Here is a 21,722-nt window from a genome sequence, read left to right as displayed (position 1 = left end):
AAAAATAACAATAAAATATTTCTTAAATTGAAACTATTTTTATTTATAGATTTTTTTAATGGGGTTTGGTCCTTCATTGTTTTTCTTTTTTTTATCTTATCATTTCATCTTCCTAATGAAATGGAAATGATCACCATTCTCCCAATGATAAGATGGGAGCTATTAGCTAGCTTCTAGCCATCTTATGTGGAGGATTTTGTGCTAATGCATGTAGAATTGTTTCACACGTGAGTAACAAAATATTAATACTACTCCAGTGGTAAATAACAATCCTCCTACGTTGCATGTCTCAAAAATTTTCTCATTCCACTAGCTTTCAACTTTCATATTTATCTATCATCTTTTTTCTTGGCTTTCTGATTTTAGAATTGGCAATGCTTAGTTTTTGGCACATCCCATGCATGTAGAGAAATAAGATGGAAAGAGAGTATAGTGCATTTCTGGAGAGCCCAGCAAACATGGATCATAGACTTTCATGAGCAGTGCATGGTAGAATGAATGTGTAATGAGTACTTGAGCAGGGTTGGAAAAATTAATAATGAAAGCCATAAGAACAGTAATAAATAATGAAATGCATCAGAAAAATTGGTGATGTATAAGAAATAATATTTTTTGAATACAGTCAATATAGAAGGAATCCATGAACTACAGTTCTGGAAATGCCAATTCTAGAAAAATGGGATAAGGCTTGCTTGTTAGGTGGGAATGATTAGGTTACAATTACTCTATGGTGTAGGTGGTGTCCTGGATATAGTTCATAGTGAGATTAAGGTATTCTTCAAGAGCCCAAAAAGCTGAATCATTAAACGATAAACAAAAACAAGAAAATTTGTTTGACAGTTTAGAATCATGAGCGTTGCATCGCTGCGGGTTATGCACGAAACGTAAAGAGAAACTTCACTCAATATTCATGTTGATAGCTTGATGTTAGTAAACCATGGACTGTAAGGTTTGTGTTGATGGTGAATCAAGAGCATTACATCGCTGCAGGTTATGCATGATACCTAAAGAGAAACTTTAGTCAATATTCATGTTGATAGCTTGATCTTAGTAAACTATGGAGTGTAAGGTTTGTGTTAATAGTTTGATGTCAGTTGTTTACGATACACCATGCAAAAAATAAAATCATGTACTGGCATCCATCCTGGTCTCCATATAACACTTAAAACTTCATGCTTGATAACTAATGGGAAGACTTTGAGTTAACTGACAACTGTTCAATGATGCTAACCCTCCACTGATAAGTTGCTATTAAAAACTCTTACAGCATGATAGCATTTTGAATGTCATATCTGAGATCATCTGATTCAACACTAGTGGTTACTTTGTTGATAAGAATGGTGCTGTAATTCTTGTACTATTTCAATTGAAATTAGATGAAAAGTCCATATCTGTGGCACTTGCTGCATTTTTTCACTTCTGCCGGTAAAACAGATAAACCGCATCCTTGGTCTTTTATGCATGAATCATCAGGCCTCAAACCAAGCCTATTAGACATGGTCATAGGAGCTTACAGAACCCATCAATGTTAATCTGAATGGCATTATGTCCAAGTCGCTGACTTGAAAATTAGCTGAAAAGGATGTAAAAAACTTTGTTACTGATATGCATTTGTTAAAACATGACAGTTAATGAACAAGTAGATGCTTTTAGTAAACAATTACTACTTGATTAATCTTTGCCTAATTGAACTCTCAAGATCAAACTATGGACCAGCAAGAACAATCTGCAGGAGTAGGAGATTGGGGGCCAAGCAGTGATCCTAATTGCCATAGATGCAGCTAGGCCTTGCTCTAATGCTGGATTAGTGCCAACCTTTGCCTCTCTGGACTTGAATTTCATTACAGCTCAAAAGAAAAAGACCATACTTTCAATTTTTCTCTCTTTTTTTTGGAGAATAAGATGTTTATTTGCCACCAGTTATGTTGGAGCCCGAGACCTTTCACTTGAAGAGGAAGGTGGCAACCAACTGATCCAACAGTTGTAGGTGATTGGTTCTGCATTTCACACTAGTTAGCCAAAGCTCTCCTCAAAATTCTAGATTTGTTTGGAGCAAGCTTGGCCTATTTACAGGCTTGCATGGTATTCCTACATCCTCTAGGTCAAATAATAGTGATAAGCCTCTAAATTTTTTTTTGAGTTCTCCTCATACATCCTTCATGGTTGGAATGGTTTAAAATCTAGTACAACAGACAGTAGTATCAGAGACATACAAAATAGATTGTTTAAATGGAAATCTTCCACAACAGAGTTACAGTCATTACAAAAGGAATGCGCGCGCGTGCAAAGTTCAAATGGTTTTATTGGATGTCATCAACACATAATAATCATATAATAATAATTGTGCTGAAATATAGCAAGGTATGCAGAAGACATACATCGGTAACGATAAATTACAACATGTTCTTGCAAGTAATTCTTACTTGCCTGTTAGGAACTAAAAGTTATATTACCACTAAAACAAGTGGCTATATATTTAGGTCATTAAGTCTAACATTAAGCGATCACCAAATCAAAGATTTGAAGTTAAATTGCCCAAACTTTAGTGCCTTTATTTCATAGAAAATGAGCAGCAGGCTGAATAGACAATACAAACAATTCTAACAAACAGTGAACCCATGGAAAAACTTGCACAAATTATGTCCATGGCTGAAACAATATTTTGACATGCGATAAAGTGTTGCAATGATGGATTTGTTGAATAAAAAACATTGAATCTAATACAACACCGATATTATCAGGAATTTCTTAAATAAGCAACATCGACATATTGCGCCCAACCTTGGAAACATCATCCATCTTAACTTCCCATGGCAGTCCTACTTGAAGGTGCATAAGAATAAAATTACAAAGGACTCTTTTCCTGCAACTTAGAAATGTTAGAGAAAATGTCGATGCAAATATTGAGAATAAAATATGCAAAATAGCTGGCACTTGGCATGCATTGGTCCAACGCCTGTTTCTATTTTTGAAATTATTCATACATACCACACAAATGTGTTTCAACTACATCCTCAGATGTTTTGGATTACAAATAACTTTCCAAATGCAAACCTATGATAGAGTAAGAGTGAAGGAAAACTTAAAGAAACAAGTAGAGTAGCAGATATGAAGAAGGCATAACCAGAAATAGAAAGAGAAAAAAAATCACAACCGAACTGGAAAAAATAATCCCTAAGGTGAAAATCCAGTTGTCTTCATGAACCAATAATTCACTGCCCATATTTATCAAGATATGTAGAATATCTGACTCGCATAGGAGAATCGGAAGTTAGCAAGGAAATGCTACAAAAATTAGACAAATATGTGAACATAACCAAAAGTAGGCTTCGAGCAATCTACTACATATGGCCTTGGGTGAGGTCCCATCTTGAACCATATGTCATCAAACTTTTATGGAGGCCTCCATAACTTAATTTGGCCTCTGAACTTTTGATTCATTAGATCATAGATAGCAAACTTGGTCTCTGTCTCCAGGGTTGCCTATAGACATATCTCACCCTTCTTTATGATCCATAATTTAGTACTTGTGGAAAACATTCCCCTGGGGAAGAGATGAATACATGACACCATAACTGCAGACTTCTTGGTTTCGAGCTGATTTTACCAAGATAGGAGATATATTGATGAACGACAGCTTATACTTCACTAAGGCAATGGTTTTTCCAAAAGGAAACAATTCTGTTCAAGCTATTCCAGTTTGGAACATGATTGTGAGGTATCTCAAAAAAAAAAAAAAACTTCAATTAATTGAAAAGGTGAGAGATTATGTGGGTATTTATGATACGTATAATTTGATCATTTGATCAATAAGAGATCCATCTTCTGCACAACTTATCCTACATCTGAAACCTTTAGCAGCCACTTACATATGCACGCATTATAACTAGCAACGATTAGACTCTTCAAGAAATCATGGATAATTTTGTTGTATCAAATCAGGTTGAGCCTTGTATGAACTGTTATAGTGGGCAATAAGACTTGGCCAAACACAAAAGATATACACAGATTCCAGCCATGCAGATGTGAATGCTAAAGTGGGTGTGCTCAAAGTGGTACGAAAGCTGGGCCTCAATACAAAACAGCAATGAACAGATTTCAAGTAATTCCCATTCCCAATTTGTCTGAAAAAGTCCCTATCAGAACAACTCATCCCCACTATAGTGAAGAAAAAAGAAAAAAGCGTAGCAACAATAAAAATGGAATAGAGCTCATCATTCATATAGCTGCTAAATAGGTGCTATTATCCCTATACTACATGAAAACTTGCTCTAAGTGATTACTCCTGCTGTGATCCAAACAAAGCTAGCCACAGAGTGGAAACTTTAGACAAGATGACCATTTACAGAAATGGGGTGCGGTTAGTACCGAATGACACACCCATTGAATGATCAAGTATCCCAAAAAAAATTATACCTCATCCACAAATCACTCCAACTACTCTTTCCCAAGACAAATAAATAGTGAAAATAAATGTAATCACAAAAATCTTGTCTAAACCAAAGGCCATTCAAAGCAGGATAGATGTCAACTCAAGATGGAACCTGGGCTTGCCTTCGGTGCTGATGCAAACAATTCAAAATGGTTCATGAAGATAATATGAGAATGCCTGAACTAAAAAGGAATGAATCATCCAAAATCTCAGAAAACAGTAGCCACTGGCCTCCATAAAGTAGTTCATGCATGGCATTAGCTTGAGAACCTTACCCCGCAGCTTTCTAACCAGTAAGCTGGAAAATCTTCAAGACACTTGGAACTGAAAAAATTCCATAAAATGCGGATTAACAGCAGATACGTGGGATAATCCTTAGAGACTCGATTAACGGAACCTCCGGAATCCTGAAAGCCAGTTCTTGAATTGATGACCCATGGTCACCATATATTTGGATCCCTTTCAAACTTCTGAACAATCATAGATTGACCACTAAAGCTCAGACATTTCGAAAGCCTTCAAATGAACAATCCAAAGATTCAGACAATGATAATGTCATGCATAGTTAAAAGGGAACAACTTTCCACTCGATGCGCTTACCAGTCTAATTTGACACATCAATTTCCTTCCCATGATCTTCATTAATCGTTCTTCTCAACCTTCTTAACCATATCTCGTAATCCATTGGATATGGAGTCCCACAAAGGCTGTCCACATAATCAGCAAAGGCTTTCAGCACTGCTGACACGTCCCCAAGCTTCTGCTGTATAACCCTTCTTGACCATGACACTTCCCTCCACTGAAGTGCCCCTTCAACTGAATCCAACTCTGGGAAGACACCACCACATGAAAAGTATAGCAGATAGATTAGACTCTCAGCATCTGATGCCGCACATAGTTTTCCTTCCTGGAGAGCATACGTAGAAGAGAAGAAAAGATTCATTGATGGGCGATCCCTTTCTTCGAGAACCGCATGACCCCACCCAATCAGTACAAAAAAGGGATGCCTGATGCCATTGCTCACACGGATCACATTCTCTGGACGGATGTCAGCATGCCTGATTCCAGCCGAGGATGCAGTTGCAAGGGCAGATAAGCAGTCATGGCAGCACCTGAGAGCTTCCTCAGAACCAAATAAACCATTTCTTATCAAATTGGCAACTGTCTCACCCACAGGAGAGGTGACCAGGATGGGGGTACCGCACCATGGATGACCGCAGTTTCCACCAGAGCTTGGTTTGTTACATTCCCCGGGATGAATTATGCGTCCAGATGCAACCATTTGAGGAAGGTATTTGCTGGACAATCCCCTCTGTTTCATCGAAGTCAATACTTTAGACTGCCTCTGAACCTGGTACCACAAATTCATATCCTCCCATGCAGGTTCCAAATGAGTAGGACTAGAACCAACATATAATAGAAGTGCCTTTCCTGGTTCTTCCACAGGAGTCACAATATAAACTGGAAGTTCGCCATCAGCTAACACTTCATTAATCTGGAAACCCTTCTGCCAGTTTGTGTCTTCCATCCACAAAACTGATCCTTTTTCTAGCTTCAGAGTTCCTTCAGATTCAAATTTTACAGATTCTTCTTGGACCTCAACAATTTCAGAGGAATGACTGCATTGCTGGAAACGGAACAAACCATTTCCATTTGTACGTGTATCTACCAAATGCCTTTCTGTTCTTCGACTCTGTAAACGGGAACTATGTTCTGTAGCTAAATCTTCAAGTGAATACTTTGGCATTCCACAAAACTGAATGATACAGTGGAAAGTTGCAAGAAGAACCTGTAGAGTTCCAATATCTCCCCAATTGGCATTCCCAAGCTTGTTCCAAATACGGTCAATGGGAGAAACACTAATTCTGGCATGTTCTTTTATCCATTCAGCTGCACATTCATATACACTATTAACATCGAAGTCCAACTTACTCACATCGCCTTCAACTTTTACCACCCCACCATACTGTGAATCAACAAGAACCACGAAAACACAATTTGAATTGCGAAGAACAGTTGATGATCTGCTTAGGCTTCGTGACAATAGAACACGGAGAGCAAAAAACAGCGCTTCCCCGAGAACGGCATGGGAAGGCTGCTGGTCACCCTGCAATGGAAGGCTCACAATATCAGGCCTTAACAGGGCTAATTCAACAATGTGATCCCATTTCCCATGAGAATGCCAACTATTCTTGAGCAATATGGCTGTTGCACAAAGACCTCCAAGCTTTCCACTAGCAATGGCCTTCTCCGCAGGATAGAATTTGGGACTTGTACTGTGTATACAGGCAACTGAAAAAGGTACAGGTTCATCATGACCCCAAAAGGTCTCCCACAAGCCTTTAACACTAGCATGTAGAAAATCTTCAATGGCAAGATGTGCTGTTGCTTCAACAGCATCAGATGTTGATGCATAGAAACTGTTCGGCATTCGTATAAACTGGTGAAAAGAAACACCTTCTAGAGAATAATCAAAATTCTGAAGTTCTGTTGGTTCAAAAGGAACATCAAAGGCAGGCTTCCTGAATCCGGATTCTTTGGATATTCCTGAAAACCAATCTTCAAGGTTTGCCGTCAAAATCTCACTATCCACAAACTTCCGAAGAAAATTCTTACAGCTGGAAGACGATGAACCCCGGGGCCGACCATGTGATGATACACTGGACCGTTTTGGCCCAGAGCCAACTGAAGCACAGTCTGGGGACCCACCTGGCAAAAGATGAAGCATTGAAAAAATATTTAAGCTCTTGAATGTAATGCACCAGTGGTGCATCAACAATTTGAATTGAACAAGACTGATTATGAAATTGAAATTCCAAATTTAGCGAAGCGGTGATCTCTCCCACGTGGTGAGAACTTATAAACTTCCCAGATGATTAAAGTGGTATAAACAGGAAATAACAACAACTCTGCAAAAGAGAGCTTGAAATATTATTCCAAGTCCAAAAATCTCAAAGTATTTGTTGCAGGTTCAAACTAGATATTGACAAAAAGAAACAACTTAAAAAGTATCCGTAACAGCTATCATTACAAACATGTGACCACGGGATCCACTTAAATCTGGCACACACTAAACACATCACTCTCATGTCATTTGCCCATCCAAAACTGTTTTTGTTATCCTTTGTAACCTGTTCCATTGATCAGTGAGACTCTGAAGCCTCCATCGCTTCCTCTCCCTCTTCCACACCCTTCCCCTCTCCTGCTTATTTGAGTCCTTGAGCCATGATGCGGTACCAAGTGAATATATGGTTTATGATCAAATCCTTGTAATGCTCCTTTATCTAGATTGAGCATCCATCATATTTTCTTCAGCCATTGTATTTTTCCTTGATTGATGGAAAGATGCTTCTGAAAATAATTTTTTCTCCCATCAATCTGTAGATGAGAGAACATATGCATTGAAAAGCATACACATGTTGCCATTAAGATATGGCAATATAACATGCTACAATAACTTGTGATTATAGTGTGATTATAAGGTCAAACTGAATTACAGATGCCTACATATTGTTTCTTGATATAAAGATGATCCTGGAGACAGTTCTTATAATTGATACTCACAGTGAGAGCTCGGCTACATTCACTCATTGCTGCCCTAGGATTACAAGGATCAAATTTCAGTGAGGCAGCACATTAAAAAGAAGTGTTAATCCTGATTACATTGAGAACCATAAAGTAAAAGCACAATTGTCAGCATTCATCCAACTAAATGGGATCAGACTTATAGACCCTTGTCCAATAATTCCTCGAGTGCCAGATGAAAATGAAGGTCCATATGAACATTTGGCACAACAAAATAATCTTTGAACGTATCAACCAATTGCATTGAGAGACTACAAAGTCTTGAATAACTACTACTATGAAAAAGGTGCTCCATGATCATATTAATCTACCTACAGTAAGTCTCATGTCAATGTTCCAAGCAATTGGAGGAAATGTTGCAGCAAATTAAAATTAACCATATACCAAAATTAAGATCAAAGGGTGTATATGAGTCATTTATTGGCTACAGTTCATCAGCCAGCCACAGAATGAAACTAATCCCCATCCTCTAGAAACCCTAGCCATATATTCCTTCATATATATATATATATATATATATATATATATATATATATATATATATATATATATATATATATATATATATATATATATATATATATATATATATATATATATATATATATATCTTATCTTTTAACTTTCAAAAATTCAACAAAATCAGTATTCTCAACACCGAATCTCTCTTTTCTCATTAGAACCTTAAGATAAGGCTCATATACATAGACTTTAACCTGAGAAACCTAAAACCTTAAGATACGGCACATATACATAGCCTTTACCTGGTTCTATTTCCTTTATCTTTTATCCTTCCCTAATTTTGTTCCAAAACATATTTCTTGACAGCAAACCTCCATTAGTTCCAAAACCCAAATGGTGTATAAATGTGCTACTCTCTCTTGGCCCAAATGATCGATAAATTTACCAGGTTCCATTTCCTTTATTGTTTATTTCCTGTCCTAACTTTGTCCCAGAACATTTTTCTCGACAGCAAACCGCCATCCATCCAAAATCCAAATGGTCTATAAATTTACCTTCTCTTGACCAAAATCTTGAAACGCCAACCACATAAAAATCAAAAAATTTGTATCAAAACAAAGAGTCCAGCAAAAATATTCTATTAATCCTATCGCCATTCTGAAATCCTAGTTTAAGACCAAGGCAATTAAGGTTTTACAGTCTAGAGCAAGGTTGTCAAAAGCAAAAGCTGCCCCCTAAGGCAACAAGACCCCATAAGACCCATGGTGCTAGGCACCAAAAAGGTGCTCACTTGAGGATAGGAAGGTATTAATATATTAAAAGTTCAATATTTTCCATTTATATAGTAAAAGTTCAATATTTTCCATTTATATAGTAAAAGTTCAATATATTAAAACTAAATACCATTTATATCTACAAAGACTACAAACATCATAAGATTAATTATTCATGTTTTGGCATTCTAAGTCATGATCATCTTAAACATTAGATATCATGATTCACATATTTTAAATCATCAAATCAAAATACTACCTTTTTAATGTGTTTTTAAACAAAAGTCGGCAAAAATAAACCACTAGATGTCTGAAAATAACTTCAAAGTTCAAATACGCCAACAAAACACCACTTTCTAGAACATATTTCATGATTCTAAACAATGCGTAACATAAAAATGTACAGTGCTGAATATCCTATAGTAGACATCTATTTAAGGGCTCCATATAGAAAAATCAACATCAAAATAAAGCCAAAGAGCTCTAAAAGAATGGATAAAAAGGGATTGGAAAAATAGTACTGGACATTGGAGAGGCGCTCTCCTGAATGCCTCTCACTTTATCCCAGGTTCTCGCCTACGCATCACCTTAGCAAACCTACCTGACCCGAGGATTATTGAGACCCTTAGTGGTTTCCTTGCCTCAACTGAGCGCCTGGAGTGCCATTGACAAAATTGGCCTAGAGTAATATAGTAAGGTTAAAACTTGAGATCACTTAGCTTCTACCATTATGTATTTATATTTTGTTTTGTTTGTGCTCCAATTTCTCAGTCACATGCCTATTTGTTGACTAATGCAAGCCTTAAGGAATACAGTAGAAAAAGAAGCTTAAAGATCAAAAGTTCAAATCTTCCAATAAGGTAGCTTCATTCTCCCCTACTTAATATCCACAAGTAAATCTTTTTTTCAAAAACAATTGCATTTTGTAGACTAAGATAATGACAAACCTATGCGAAATCAACTTACTAAAAGGAAGGCCATGTAGGTTAAAAACTAAGAGTGATCAGAAGTTAGATTGTGTTCAATTGTCGCAATGTGGGAAGAAAAAAATTGTATCTTCGCATTAATTGTGGTGTTGTGCAATGAGGGGTGATATTAGGGCATGTCAGGTTCAGTTACTTCCATCCTGGACCCAGAACTGTAAGTGGGGATTTGGGTTTAGATTTTGCCAAACTTACGCATCCAAAAATCAGGACCCACACATCCAAAGATCAGTTCAGGTCCAGGTCTGGGCAGTGTATATATCAAAAAATACATCAGGGCTAAAAATCAGGTCGTATGTTAAGACCCTCAGCTACCCAACATTCAACAAGTTTGGATCATGTATTATCAGAGCTGGGTCCAAGTCCCAAGCTAGTAGCAATATCTGGTAATTACAATTCCCTTCACGTCCTCAAAAAATTCACTAATAAGATGTACAGAATATGACCATGCATCATATACGTTATAAACCATCCAGTCCAGGTGGGATCAAGTCCAGCAAAAACAGTCCCATACCCTGATATATATCAGGTTGAGTCCAGAAACCCAAATGGCAACAAGAGATTAAGCACAGGTTCATGATCAATTTCTCTAGCAAGAAATATTATGTTTAAGAGAGTTCATATGAAGTGTAATATGTACATCAGTTTTTCATATTTTTACAAGGATGATGATGGCTCATAATGCAAAAAACAAACTCTGTTTTTCTAATATCATGACAAAAAAGCAGAACAATTGATGTTGGAAAACCTGACAATGAGAAGCAAGGTTTTAAAAGCCAGTGCCAGTACCCATGCTAATATGGGGCGTTACATCACATGATGTGGCATGGCCACTTTTGGCTTAAAATGAGGATTTTATTTTTTTTCTAATTTTTTTCTGTTTTAAACCTATTTCTAGTTAGGTGGGCCATATTTGATGTATTAAAATATTATCCTAAAGCAGTCATCCACATAAAATCAATTTACATGGCTGTCCGTGCATTGAAAAGTATAGAAGAGATATGGATGAAATTTGAAATCAAGCACTACTGAAAGACACATTTTTATTGAAATTTTTTCAAGAAGACACTTTCATTTTCCTGCAGTCCATTGGGCTCCAATCTTAAGAAATCCCCTCCTAATATCCTTAGGGTGTGAAAACAAGAAAGGGGGTGGGGGGAAGGTGTTTGCACACCTTATGGCTCAGCACTAAGTGATTTGACATGGTATCAATGCCAGGGGTGTCGAGTGTTGGTACCTTGTCGGTACAGTAGGTGGTGCACAAAACCTTAATCCTTGATGACAAGCAAAATTCAACAATAATATTAATTACAAAATAGTACCATCCAAGATGAAAAGAAATAAGTCGGAGCATGTCTAGATGGTTGGAGGAGCGACTATGAAGATTTTAAAACTTTATAAGCATCAAAAGCAACATTCAGCCATAATTCTACAATCTTTTTTTGACATCTTTCGATTATAACTCTTCTAAATCTGATATCTGATTTATTAAGGAGATAAATCTCTATGTAAATGTTTGATAGTTATTATATCAGGATTACTTGGAAAAGCTAAATTTTAAGGGCTCTAAGCATGAATTGTGTAAGTGGGTTCGGTAGACCAACAAAGGATATGGACCACTTTCAACATGAATTGGTCCTGCAAATTTGCCTCATGTGGATAAGAAACTAGATTCATCTCTTCAAATGAATGGGTACAGCTCTCATAAAATATTAAAATATAAGTTAGCATTGCTCGTGTACAACAAAACAAACATGTTTCACTGTGAGGGGTTGGCCTATAATTTTCATTAATACAAACTCAACCTAAGATTAGACATGACCTGAGCTGCATTTATTTAGTTAATGGAATGAAAACGAACAATGTTGGGTTAGGTTGTTCTCAACCTCAACAAAATGAAACCTGTTTCTTCCCCAATAACCAATTCTTTCGTGAAGGTTCAAGTGGAACATCTAATACTTCCTTGATCGATTACCCTAAGAAGATATCCAAATATCCCCAACATTTCGCATTGCTTAGTACAACAGTCAGTACAGAGGAAAAAAACACATATAGATCTAATATAATGGAAATAATGGGTTAATCAGTTGATATGAGACAATGACCAAATATAAATCTTAGCAAGGTCCTCTGAACCGTCCCAAACCGATTGGTTCAAGGTGCATCAAACCAAACCAAACCGATTAGGAAGCCAGACGATTCGCCACCCAAAGGAAACAAGGTTAGAATCAACTAGAACCAGTCCATACTAGGCTGAACCAACTAGTTTTGTATAATTCCAGACAATTCTGACCCAGTTCGCCCTGGCCGAACCATACCGTTTTATAAAACGCTAACCCCACCCCATGTTCGATCGATCTCTCTCTTTCTCCTCTCTCTCACCCCTCTTCCCCCCCTCCAATCCCTCCACCTCACCCTCCTAATCCCCTCATCTTCCTTAGTGATGCCATGGGGACTCATCGAGGACTCTAGACCCAATCGACAAATTCCAACCCCAATCGACAACCTCCGGCACCCGATCAGTGACCTTCATCTTCCGATCCACAGCCCCCCTATCTGGTAGGTCCTTCTTGCCCCTCTCTCCACCTTCTCTCTTTCTTGCTCATTCACTCTCGCCGATACCTAATCAGCATCAGCATGCATAAGTGTGTCAATATAATAGGTATCATACAAACTCAGCACTTGATCGCTATAGGTTCCAGTACCAGTTTTGTAAACCTTGTATCTTGGCTAGGTTGCTAGAATTGGGAGGAAGTGCAAGTGCAGGTGCAAGTGCAAGAAAGTGGATATTTTAGAAATACTTTTAGTAAGAAAGTACTTAGCGAAGCAGGTGGTGAGTTCAAGATTCTTAAAAAATTCCAAAGTGGGATTTACCTTGAATGGAAGATTCTAGCTACTAAGATCTTAGGTTTCCTCATCTTAGTAAACAATATTTGGGACTTTACGGCCTCCTTAGCAACTGCAATACTTGTAATAAAGTTATCAAGTAGCATAAGCACGCCAGGAATTCAGGGTCTATGGTAATTTCATTGGCCTAGATCTAGAATGATCCTCCTACACCTTAATTGATCACCATATGATTCCTTTCTCTACACTTTAGTGACCCTATTAGCTGAAACCCATCCTTCAATTGCTTAGAAATCCACACAATAGAATGAATTGCAAAAATATTGAATGTACACATATGATATAATCTTAGGACAATCCAAAAAAACCTACTAGAATACACATCATAGATTTCAGACCTAGCACCACCACAACACACCACTCAATCATGACCCACATCTTATTTTTTTTCCCCAATAAGTGTGAATCAGCAATCCAAAAAAAACCTAAATTGCTGTTTCAGCATGAATAGAGTCATGAATAACGTGCCAAAGGATGCCTAGATTTGTAACATCTTTTCTAAGAAGAAGATTTGTAACAACTAGCATCAAGAAAGATAAAAGTTCAAACAATTCTTCTCCCACTTGATCACTCAAATCTGGAAATGACATGTGGTGGTCAAGCAAGCAGAAGAGCTGAGAAAATCAAGTTATCTTGGTGGAGTAACAAGAAACATGACAGGCGATCAAGATCAATTAAACAAAAGAGGCAATTTGATATTATTACCATCATTGTCCATTTTCCTTGCAAGGTGGGCCCTTGAGACCTAAAATCATCATGCAAATTGTCTCGCCTAGGTCAACCACCATAACAATATTTTACTTTTCTAATTTGACTTCATGGTGTGGCTAATAAGTCTGGTGTGGCCAATAAGGCCTCGAAGCTCCTAGCCTAGAGTCGAAAACAAATATGGAAAGCCTAGAGCTCCACTTCAACCAAGAAATATTTGACAGGTCTAAACACACATTGGCACGGGTCCTCATACACTCTCTCCATTTAAGCCCTAGTATCCTTATGTAAACCCTGTGCAAGCATGAATTTATATATGCCCACTTTATGACTAATGTGGACCAGAAGACACTACAGGACAAGTCCATTTAGGACAGATCCTGGGCTAATCGTGGTATTTGTAAATGAACCTGATTAGTTTTGTAATTAGATTTGGATTCATAGCCTAGCGAGGACGCCAGAGCTTAAACAATGTGAAATATGTAAGACTCCGTGGGCATATATTTGGTCCCATATTAGTTGTGCACTAGGGAGATCTTGGGTACATATACAATGCCAAGGAACCCAGAATAATACCTTCTAGTCAGTCTTTTTGGGTGAGGTTCTGAGTCATTATAATGTAGGAGCAGCTACTCGGTCGGGACCCGTACCAGCTTTCTTCTTGACAACCCGAATCAGTAACCTACGAATTCATTAACCCCACCTATCGATGAAGAAATTGGATTGTCTTCTCCATATTACCATATCTCTAAGGCCGCACATGACCAGGGACTGGTGCTTGGTCGGATGAGTTTCTTCTAAAGGAGAAAACCGTGCATGAGACTTTCATCTCGCACGGCTCCTAAGTGATAAAAGAAAGAAGAGATAATCAAAATTTGTTCATACAAGCACTTAACACTTAGCTGATATTAAGACACCACTTCTAAGAATCAGCATTACTCACCTTCTGGTTCATTGATAAGTGTTTTTATGTAAGGTATCTACCAAGAAAAACTTTTGTCTGCAGCATCATTTAGACTTCAGGCCAATTATTCAGTTGGTTGACAACAATACAACAGACCAACCAACTTATCCCAAAAAAATAAAAGAAAAGAAAAGAAAAAAGAAATAAAAGAAGTACTCATTCACTAGCCTCTGATGCTGTTCCCCCACAATAAAAATCACAGTTGTCTTCCAACACAGCTGCCTGATCTAGAACCAGAAACTGTCAATGGTAAGGGACACCTCATACTTGTGACAAGTTCAGCTGGAGGCCATTGATTATAACATGACAGCCACGGTTTACTGATTATACACGTGATCAGAAGAAAAAACATTTCCACGGCACGTCCCCATAGATCAATTCAGCCAGCAGAATTCCGCAAGCAAAACATCTCCACTAAATTCCGCAACACACCGAATTTCCCACTACGAAATCCTCGGAAATCTCGAAAGAATCTTTACGAATCCAATCACATTTTCCACCAAGAAAACACCTTAAAATCTAAAATCCTAGCTCCCAATCCCATCAAATGGACGTCACCAGAACCCCATCCCACATCCCAAAACGTCACCAGAACCCTATCCCACATCCCAAAACCCCACCTTTCCCCACCCAACCTCTGATTCCTACTGCATAAGTCAATAAATTCACACCTTGGCTTCGAATTCTCCCCAAAAATGACAAAACCCAGGAAAGAACAGCAGATCCCAAAAAAAAAAAAAGCAAAACCATTTTTACCATTAAAAAACCCCAAAAATCATCAGAAAAGCACCAAAGAAAACCAAAGCTCCAATTTTTCCATCAGTAACCAAAACCTTCTCATTGAACCAAAAACACAAAACAAAGAAAGACAGAGACACAGAGAGAGAGAGGATTTGAGAGGAGGAGAACTTACCTTCCATCGGGCTAGGGTTTGTGGTGCTTTGGAGGTGGAGATCGTGGTTCGAGGAAGAACATCCGTCCCCCCTTGCCCGCAAATATTCTTCGGGGGAAATTCTTAGTCGTTGTAATCGGTAAACGGCTCTTCTCCCTTTCGTCTTCTACTGTGGACTCGTTTTCCTTTTGGAGCGCACTCCCCCACACTCTCTCTCTCTCCCTTGTTTCGCCTTTTGCCCTTGTTTCTCGCTCCCCCGTGACGGCTTATTTAATAGAGCGAGAGCCAGAGAGAGATAGATTACGTTTACGTACCTGCCCCGAGATTGTTCCCATTTAATAATTTCTCGCGCTATTCGAGATTTATGCTCTCTTTTTTTTCTCCCTCTCGCGTCCCAACGGGTATATACACAGAGACGCCTGCCGACTACCGCGTTCCAGTTGTATCCACTATCCTGCCGTAGCTCTGGCTCTCCCTCGCCTCTTTCTCACTTCTTCTTCAGCTTCTGCCATGGCGCTTAATGAATGGCCAATGTCAACATGGCACTTTGCCCAGCCTTGTATCATGCCAATCTCTATCTGCCATATGGGACAAAAACTAAACTCCTCCCAAAGCCTATTAGGGCATGCATTCTTAGGGATAAAATTATTTTTTAAAAAAAATATATATATATTTCTAGATAAGCTCTTTTGCGTTACTACTTTCGAGTATTAGGATAAACTATTTCTAAAACCTTTATTGTTAGATTCCCGACGAATTTTTTTCTTTAGAAAAATATATCTTATTTGTGACAATGCTCTATTTATATTCTCTTTTAATAGAAGTATGTCATAACTAATTAAGTCTTGCTTAAGTAGTAGATATATGGAAAGTGCGCCAATTAAATGTATGAGTACATAAATTAGACAAAATGATTGTAATATGCACTTGCCCTTCTATGAACTTAAAAATCTATGCTTTTTACTAGCCTTCTAAAGATGGGTACGATAAAATAATGTCTATTATTTGATATTTTTAAGATTGAAATTCAAGATAATCTTGGTGAGAAGAGCAAGCTACCAATATTAACAAACATGTTTTCAACGTTCAGTATATCTAATAATCGATGCAACTTAAGATTAATTGGACAGTACCGAAAATTTGTAAAAACTCATACTCTCACCACCAACCATTAAAATCAATTGGCTTCTTCATTTCAATTTCATATGTTCAACTAGTAAAAAATTGAATAACTTGATAACCTTATTAATCATCGTTTGTGACTTATCGATACAGTAGCTGATAACAACTTTATTCACTTGTCCAAACAAATAACAGTAGCTATTTTTACTATCACATAAAAATTTGGAGAGCGCACGTATTAGCATATGAGATTTGCATCATCAAAGCTTTGCTAATACTCTAACAAATAAGAAAAAGATGGAAATATATCCAGCCGATTTCGATGTTAAGTGAAGCTTTTTTGCTCATGCTCATTAAATTACCCAAGCACAGAGCTGCACCTTATTGACACCACAGCCATTAAAATTTGGCTAAATGTTTCACTAGATCAGGGAAAAGTTGGAACTGAATCTAGTTGGCATTAGTTCATTGAAACTCGACTGATACTTACGCTCGTGACATAAGCATCCACAATACTTATCTACTAGCACTTCCTCATTTTCTTTTAAATAAAGAATTATGTCAAAAATCCATCGATCAGATGGTCATTAGAGGATCACAACATGTTGGCCCCACTCTCATGTGGATCGTGGCCGTCCATCTCCATCAGCCTGCTGAGAAGACTCATCTCGTAGAATATCACCATTAGGTGATATGATTTCAAACGAAGGCGAGAAATTGAACACCGCGACAAAGCCGATAATGACTCCAATTTTATTTTATTTGAAGAACACCTCGGTGTTTTTTTTTTAAAATTCTTCTCATGGTTTCATCATTGTTGCTATTCTCTCCCTGTCTCTCTCTCTCTCTCTCTCTCTCTCTAGCCTGGGAAATGATACATCCACAAGAAGCTCTTTAATAGTTTCATCAAAAGATCTTGGCCCTCCGTAGGAAATGGCAATAATTTTGAGCACTTAATACGGTCAAATCATAAAAATACCCGGGGAGATAACCCAATGAACCCTCAGAGTTGGAATGCATCGATTGCTTTTTTTTTCCAAACATCTGCTATTAATTCGGCCATGAGTGGGCCATGACAAACTATTTGGCGGAAAATTGTAGAACCAAAAGCAATCATACTTCATGCAAACTGGCCGCCACTAATCATAATTGCTTTTTTCTAAATGCTCAATAAACGAAATCTATAAAAATGAGCGACTGCGATTGATGGCATACGCATTCATATGTTGTATGCAGTGTAAGGTATAATTTATCCAAGTCGGGGTCAATCCACAAACTTGGTTTGGTTAGAGGGTTGCAAAAGCTTCACTTGTTGAAAACTTTGCTAGGCCTAGCTTAATGATTAAAAGAAAACAAAGCTCATTTTTTGATTTCAATCTCAGTTAGTTGCCATACCAAGATGGAACAAAATATCGAGGCTAGCCTGATAAAGCTTGCGAGCGGCTAGAGTTTAAATGTTACGGTATAGTCAATGAAGCATGGACCGTATGCTTTGAATTTAACAAATTGAGATATGAGATGGATTTAGGTTTTCGGTCATGGAATTGTAGTTCCACACTCAGTTAGCTCCAACAAGGAAGAAGCTGGAGGAAGGAATGAGAACATGGAAATAGAAAGGAAAAGCTGTGGAGAAATATTCTAATTGAAAGAAGTAAAATGGGTCATTACTTTTGCTTGGTCATCAACTATTTTATTGGAAAACATTAGTCAAAGCTCAGATGCATGGACAGGAAGAAGCTCTATCTTGTGCATGCCACTCCATAAAGAAAGTTGAAGGACATTCAATGCTTGCTATGCTTTTGAGTAGGTAATGTGGGGATCCTCCAAAAAGCTACAAGACACCTATGAACAACTGCTTCATTCCATGTTGTTGGGACCATCATGAGATCAGAGAGGTCTCTGTTCCACCCATCATCCTCCTTTGTTAGTCCAATGACATTGCTAGGGTTGTTATCATATCATGTGCCCATCCGATGATGAAGGGAAAAAGAGAGAACAAGTTTCATGACCCCCAATTCTAAAGATTAAGACACACTTTAATATTCTACTAACTCAAATTCATGTCCATTTCAATGTGGGCAGCATTGCACATGTTATATGTTCTACTTTCTTAGGGCATTGTCTGATCCAAGACCCATATAGAAAGAGAAAGGGGGGATTTGTTGCCTGAAAGTTCTCATACCTGCCATTCATATCAAATTGGACTGGACCCCTTAAACATCGACCGATGACGATGCATAAGAAGAAACATCGAAATAAAGATACAGCTAATGAGTTGTTGATGCCATTGATAATCCCAAATGCAGCACATCTCTGAGTACTCGAAGTGCTCGATGATCTCGATGATGCTGGTCTTGTAGGGTGCAGATGAAATGATGTTTGAGATGCGAGTAGGCAGTGCTGGATTAAGTAATTCGCATGCGTCGTGCTAGCTAATTAACACTAGAGAAAGGGCATTATTTAAAGTTTGAACCAGGGGCCTTAGAAGAGAAGCTGTATTTGAAAAGCTGTGGATGAAACAAAGCCAAGAATTGTCTTGTTTCATACAGTTCAAGCAGTGTTTGCAGGAGATGAGAATGTCACCAACTTATAGGGGATTATTTTAGAAAAATCGCCGAGTTGCCACCTTTCACATGCACCAAGGATAGGAGAGACCAACCAAGGGACCCAAATCTTATTGATGACACCAATTTAGAGGTAGACTTGGCATTAGACCAGCAACAAACTTGATCAAACTTCGATGAACTACCTTAACATCGAAACACCAACCGTCTAGATGGAAGTAAAATTCTTGAATGATATCAAGATACATGCATAACCAGAATGGAAATCAGCTGCAAAAAACAAATTTGATCGGTGACTCAAAAGATTTGGTTTGAAGTAATCGATGACTCAAAGATAGAAACAAGAAATCAGACAACTCTTCAAAGTTCATTGGACAGCGGCTCCAACAAAGCAAAAATCTTGAGGTTTAGAAAGAAGTCTTCTTAATAGTTGTTGGATTGAGACAGGACATTGGTGAAAGGTTGACCAGAAAAAAAGAGTTGTGGTCCTTAGTTCCCTCTGAGGAGAATCGATAGCATTAAGGAGACTGAAGGATGAGACTTCATTCGGTTCTTGAGATTTTTCCTTTGACAATTGGCAAAAGCTTTGGCAGTACAAGGTTTTTTCTCCTAAGAAGACTGACCAATCCCTCCTAGTTTTACTTGGTTGCTAGATATGATGGCACCCAGACCAACCCACAAAAGCTTGCAGTAGGCAGTTCAAACCACCAAAAAAGTTGTTCAAAGAATAAAAGGACTTCTTGGGGAAAAAATTGCTTTTGAGAATGCCAACCATCAGACCCGATAAAAAATTTTTACTCAATTTCTACGCATTCCTTATGGAAGTCTTTGTAACGACTTGATTTTTCAAAAGGAGAAGCTAAACTCAGCAAGATGTGAGGAAAAGATGGGTATTGACTTTAGTATTTGATTGATCGGCTAAGTTCAATGGTTCGTCAAAGATGCCACCACAGTGGCTAATTCTTTCATTACAATAGATTCACCTGATTTTTAAATCCAATCTTCTCTTTTTTACATCTTCCCCCTCGGGTTGCTTGGGATTTACAAGGACCTCTTCTGAGTAAAGAGCCAAAAGAGTTCAAGGCTAATCCATATTTACACTTTTGTCTATGTTTCTTGGGGCTACAAGGAGAGGAGAAATTGCATACTAGACATCTGTCATGTTTTCCTATGGGGAGGCAATGGCAGTAGAAAAAACTATAAGGAGACCTGATTGACACTTCCAAGGCTGAAATGTTTTCTCAGAAGCATTTGAAAGGACCTCTTTAGTGCATGTATTTTTTAGATGTTATAGTATGTGCATCATTTTACGCCTCGCAAAGCAACATAAATTGTTTTGGAATCTGTTAAAAATATATAAGATAACCTAGTTTGACTGTGTAAGCGTTGGCTGGTGGAAGTTCCAAAATGAAATTAATGGATGCTTCATTGAGGTTGGCTATGGAGGTGACTCATATTATCTGCTAGTACACCCGAAATGGTACAGGGAGAAATACTCTATGCCGAAGAGATTTGACGGAAGAATATCAGATAATTTTCAATCATAATAAGTAAATCTATAAAAGAATGTGTAACAGAGAAGAATCAGTGAAAAGGACATCAATTAGGAGAGTGCTAAATAAAGCAGTAAATTAACTGACCTGACAAATAAGGCTAATAATATATGGTTATTTTGTGTAGCATTTAGCCTTTTTTTAGAATGAGATTACTTTTAAATTGACCAGCCTGATCAATGATGGGCAGATGCTAGATTGTAGTTTCAGCAATCCATGTAACATGGAGTCGGTATTATAGTGAAATATCACACAAGTCAGGAGGTCATGTAAAAGGGCGAAGAGAAAGTAGTAACATCTAATGCAGCTTTGGAGAAAGAATTGCTCTTCTTTCATTAAATAAAAAAAATTCTTGCAGGCATAGCCTTTTCTTTCCAGTGAACAAGGTAGTAAGTTTCTAGGTTTCAATTGTCCAGAGTGATGGAAAACAAAAGGCAAATTTCAGAACCATTTCTGAATCACCAGATCTAAATTGAGTGGAATACTTAGATAATTCGATTGTTTGGAAAGTTCTTGCACACGGTGAACAGCTGCACATACCATATGATGTCTTATGTAAGAAGATATAATGATGTAGAGTCCACAATAAGTAATAAATTAACTTCTGTACAAGTTGCATGATCAAATATTCCTAGCAGAAAGAGCTAAAATCAGTTGATATGGGAAGAAAAAAGAAAGGTGGACGATAAGCATATGGAGCTGTCAAAATTAAGGGGCTAGGAGGAAGATGAGATATTGAAGAAGCCTATGTTAAGAGCACAAGTTGATGCATTTGTG

General features: G+C 37.8%; 1 protein-coding gene across 9 annotated transcripts; it reads right to left on the bottom strand.

Moving 5' to 3' along the window:
• Nucleotides 1-1,156: 1,156 nt before the first annotated feature.
• On the bottom strand, nucleotides 1,157-16,323 carry LOC103722969 (uncharacterized). 9 transcript variants are annotated; one of them, XR_015968254.2, is made up of 5 exons: nucleotides 15,728-16,322; nucleotides 5,033-7,141; nucleotides 4,708-4,948; nucleotides 2,782-2,863; nucleotides 1,157-1,573 (listed from the first exon to the last, which is right to left on the bottom strand). XR_015968254.2 is itself a non-coding variant. In XM_026799914.4 (3 exons), the coding sequence occupies exons 1-2, from the start codon at nucleotides 15,732-15,734 to the stop codon at nucleotides 5,037-5,039; spliced, it is 2,112 nt and encodes a 703-aa protein (XP_026655715.3). In that variant the 5' UTR covers nucleotides 15,735-16,323; the 3' UTR covers nucleotides 1,157-1,573; nucleotides 5,033-5,036. The 9 variants fall into 9 exon arrangements, 4 of the variants coding, with proteins under 4 accessions (XP_026655715.3, XP_089781148.1, XP_008811956.3 ...); XR_003382827.4 differs by having other exon boundaries at nucleotides 4,708-7,141; XR_606560.6 differs by lacking the exon at nucleotides 2,782-2,863.
• Nucleotides 16,324-21,722: the final 5,399 nt, after the last annotated feature.

The sequence above is a fragment of the Phoenix dactylifera genome, chromosome 8, assembly GCF_051530095.1.
Source record: "Phoenix dactylifera cultivar Ajwa chromosome 8, Ajwa_hap1_PhDact_Kaust_v1.1, whole genome shotgun sequence".
Lineage (NCBI taxonomy): Eukaryota > Viridiplantae > Streptophyta > Magnoliopsida > Arecales > Arecaceae > Phoenix > Phoenix dactylifera.
The sequence above is the reverse complement of the archived record's forward strand: the minus strand, read 5'-3'. Positions and strand labels throughout refer to the sequence as shown.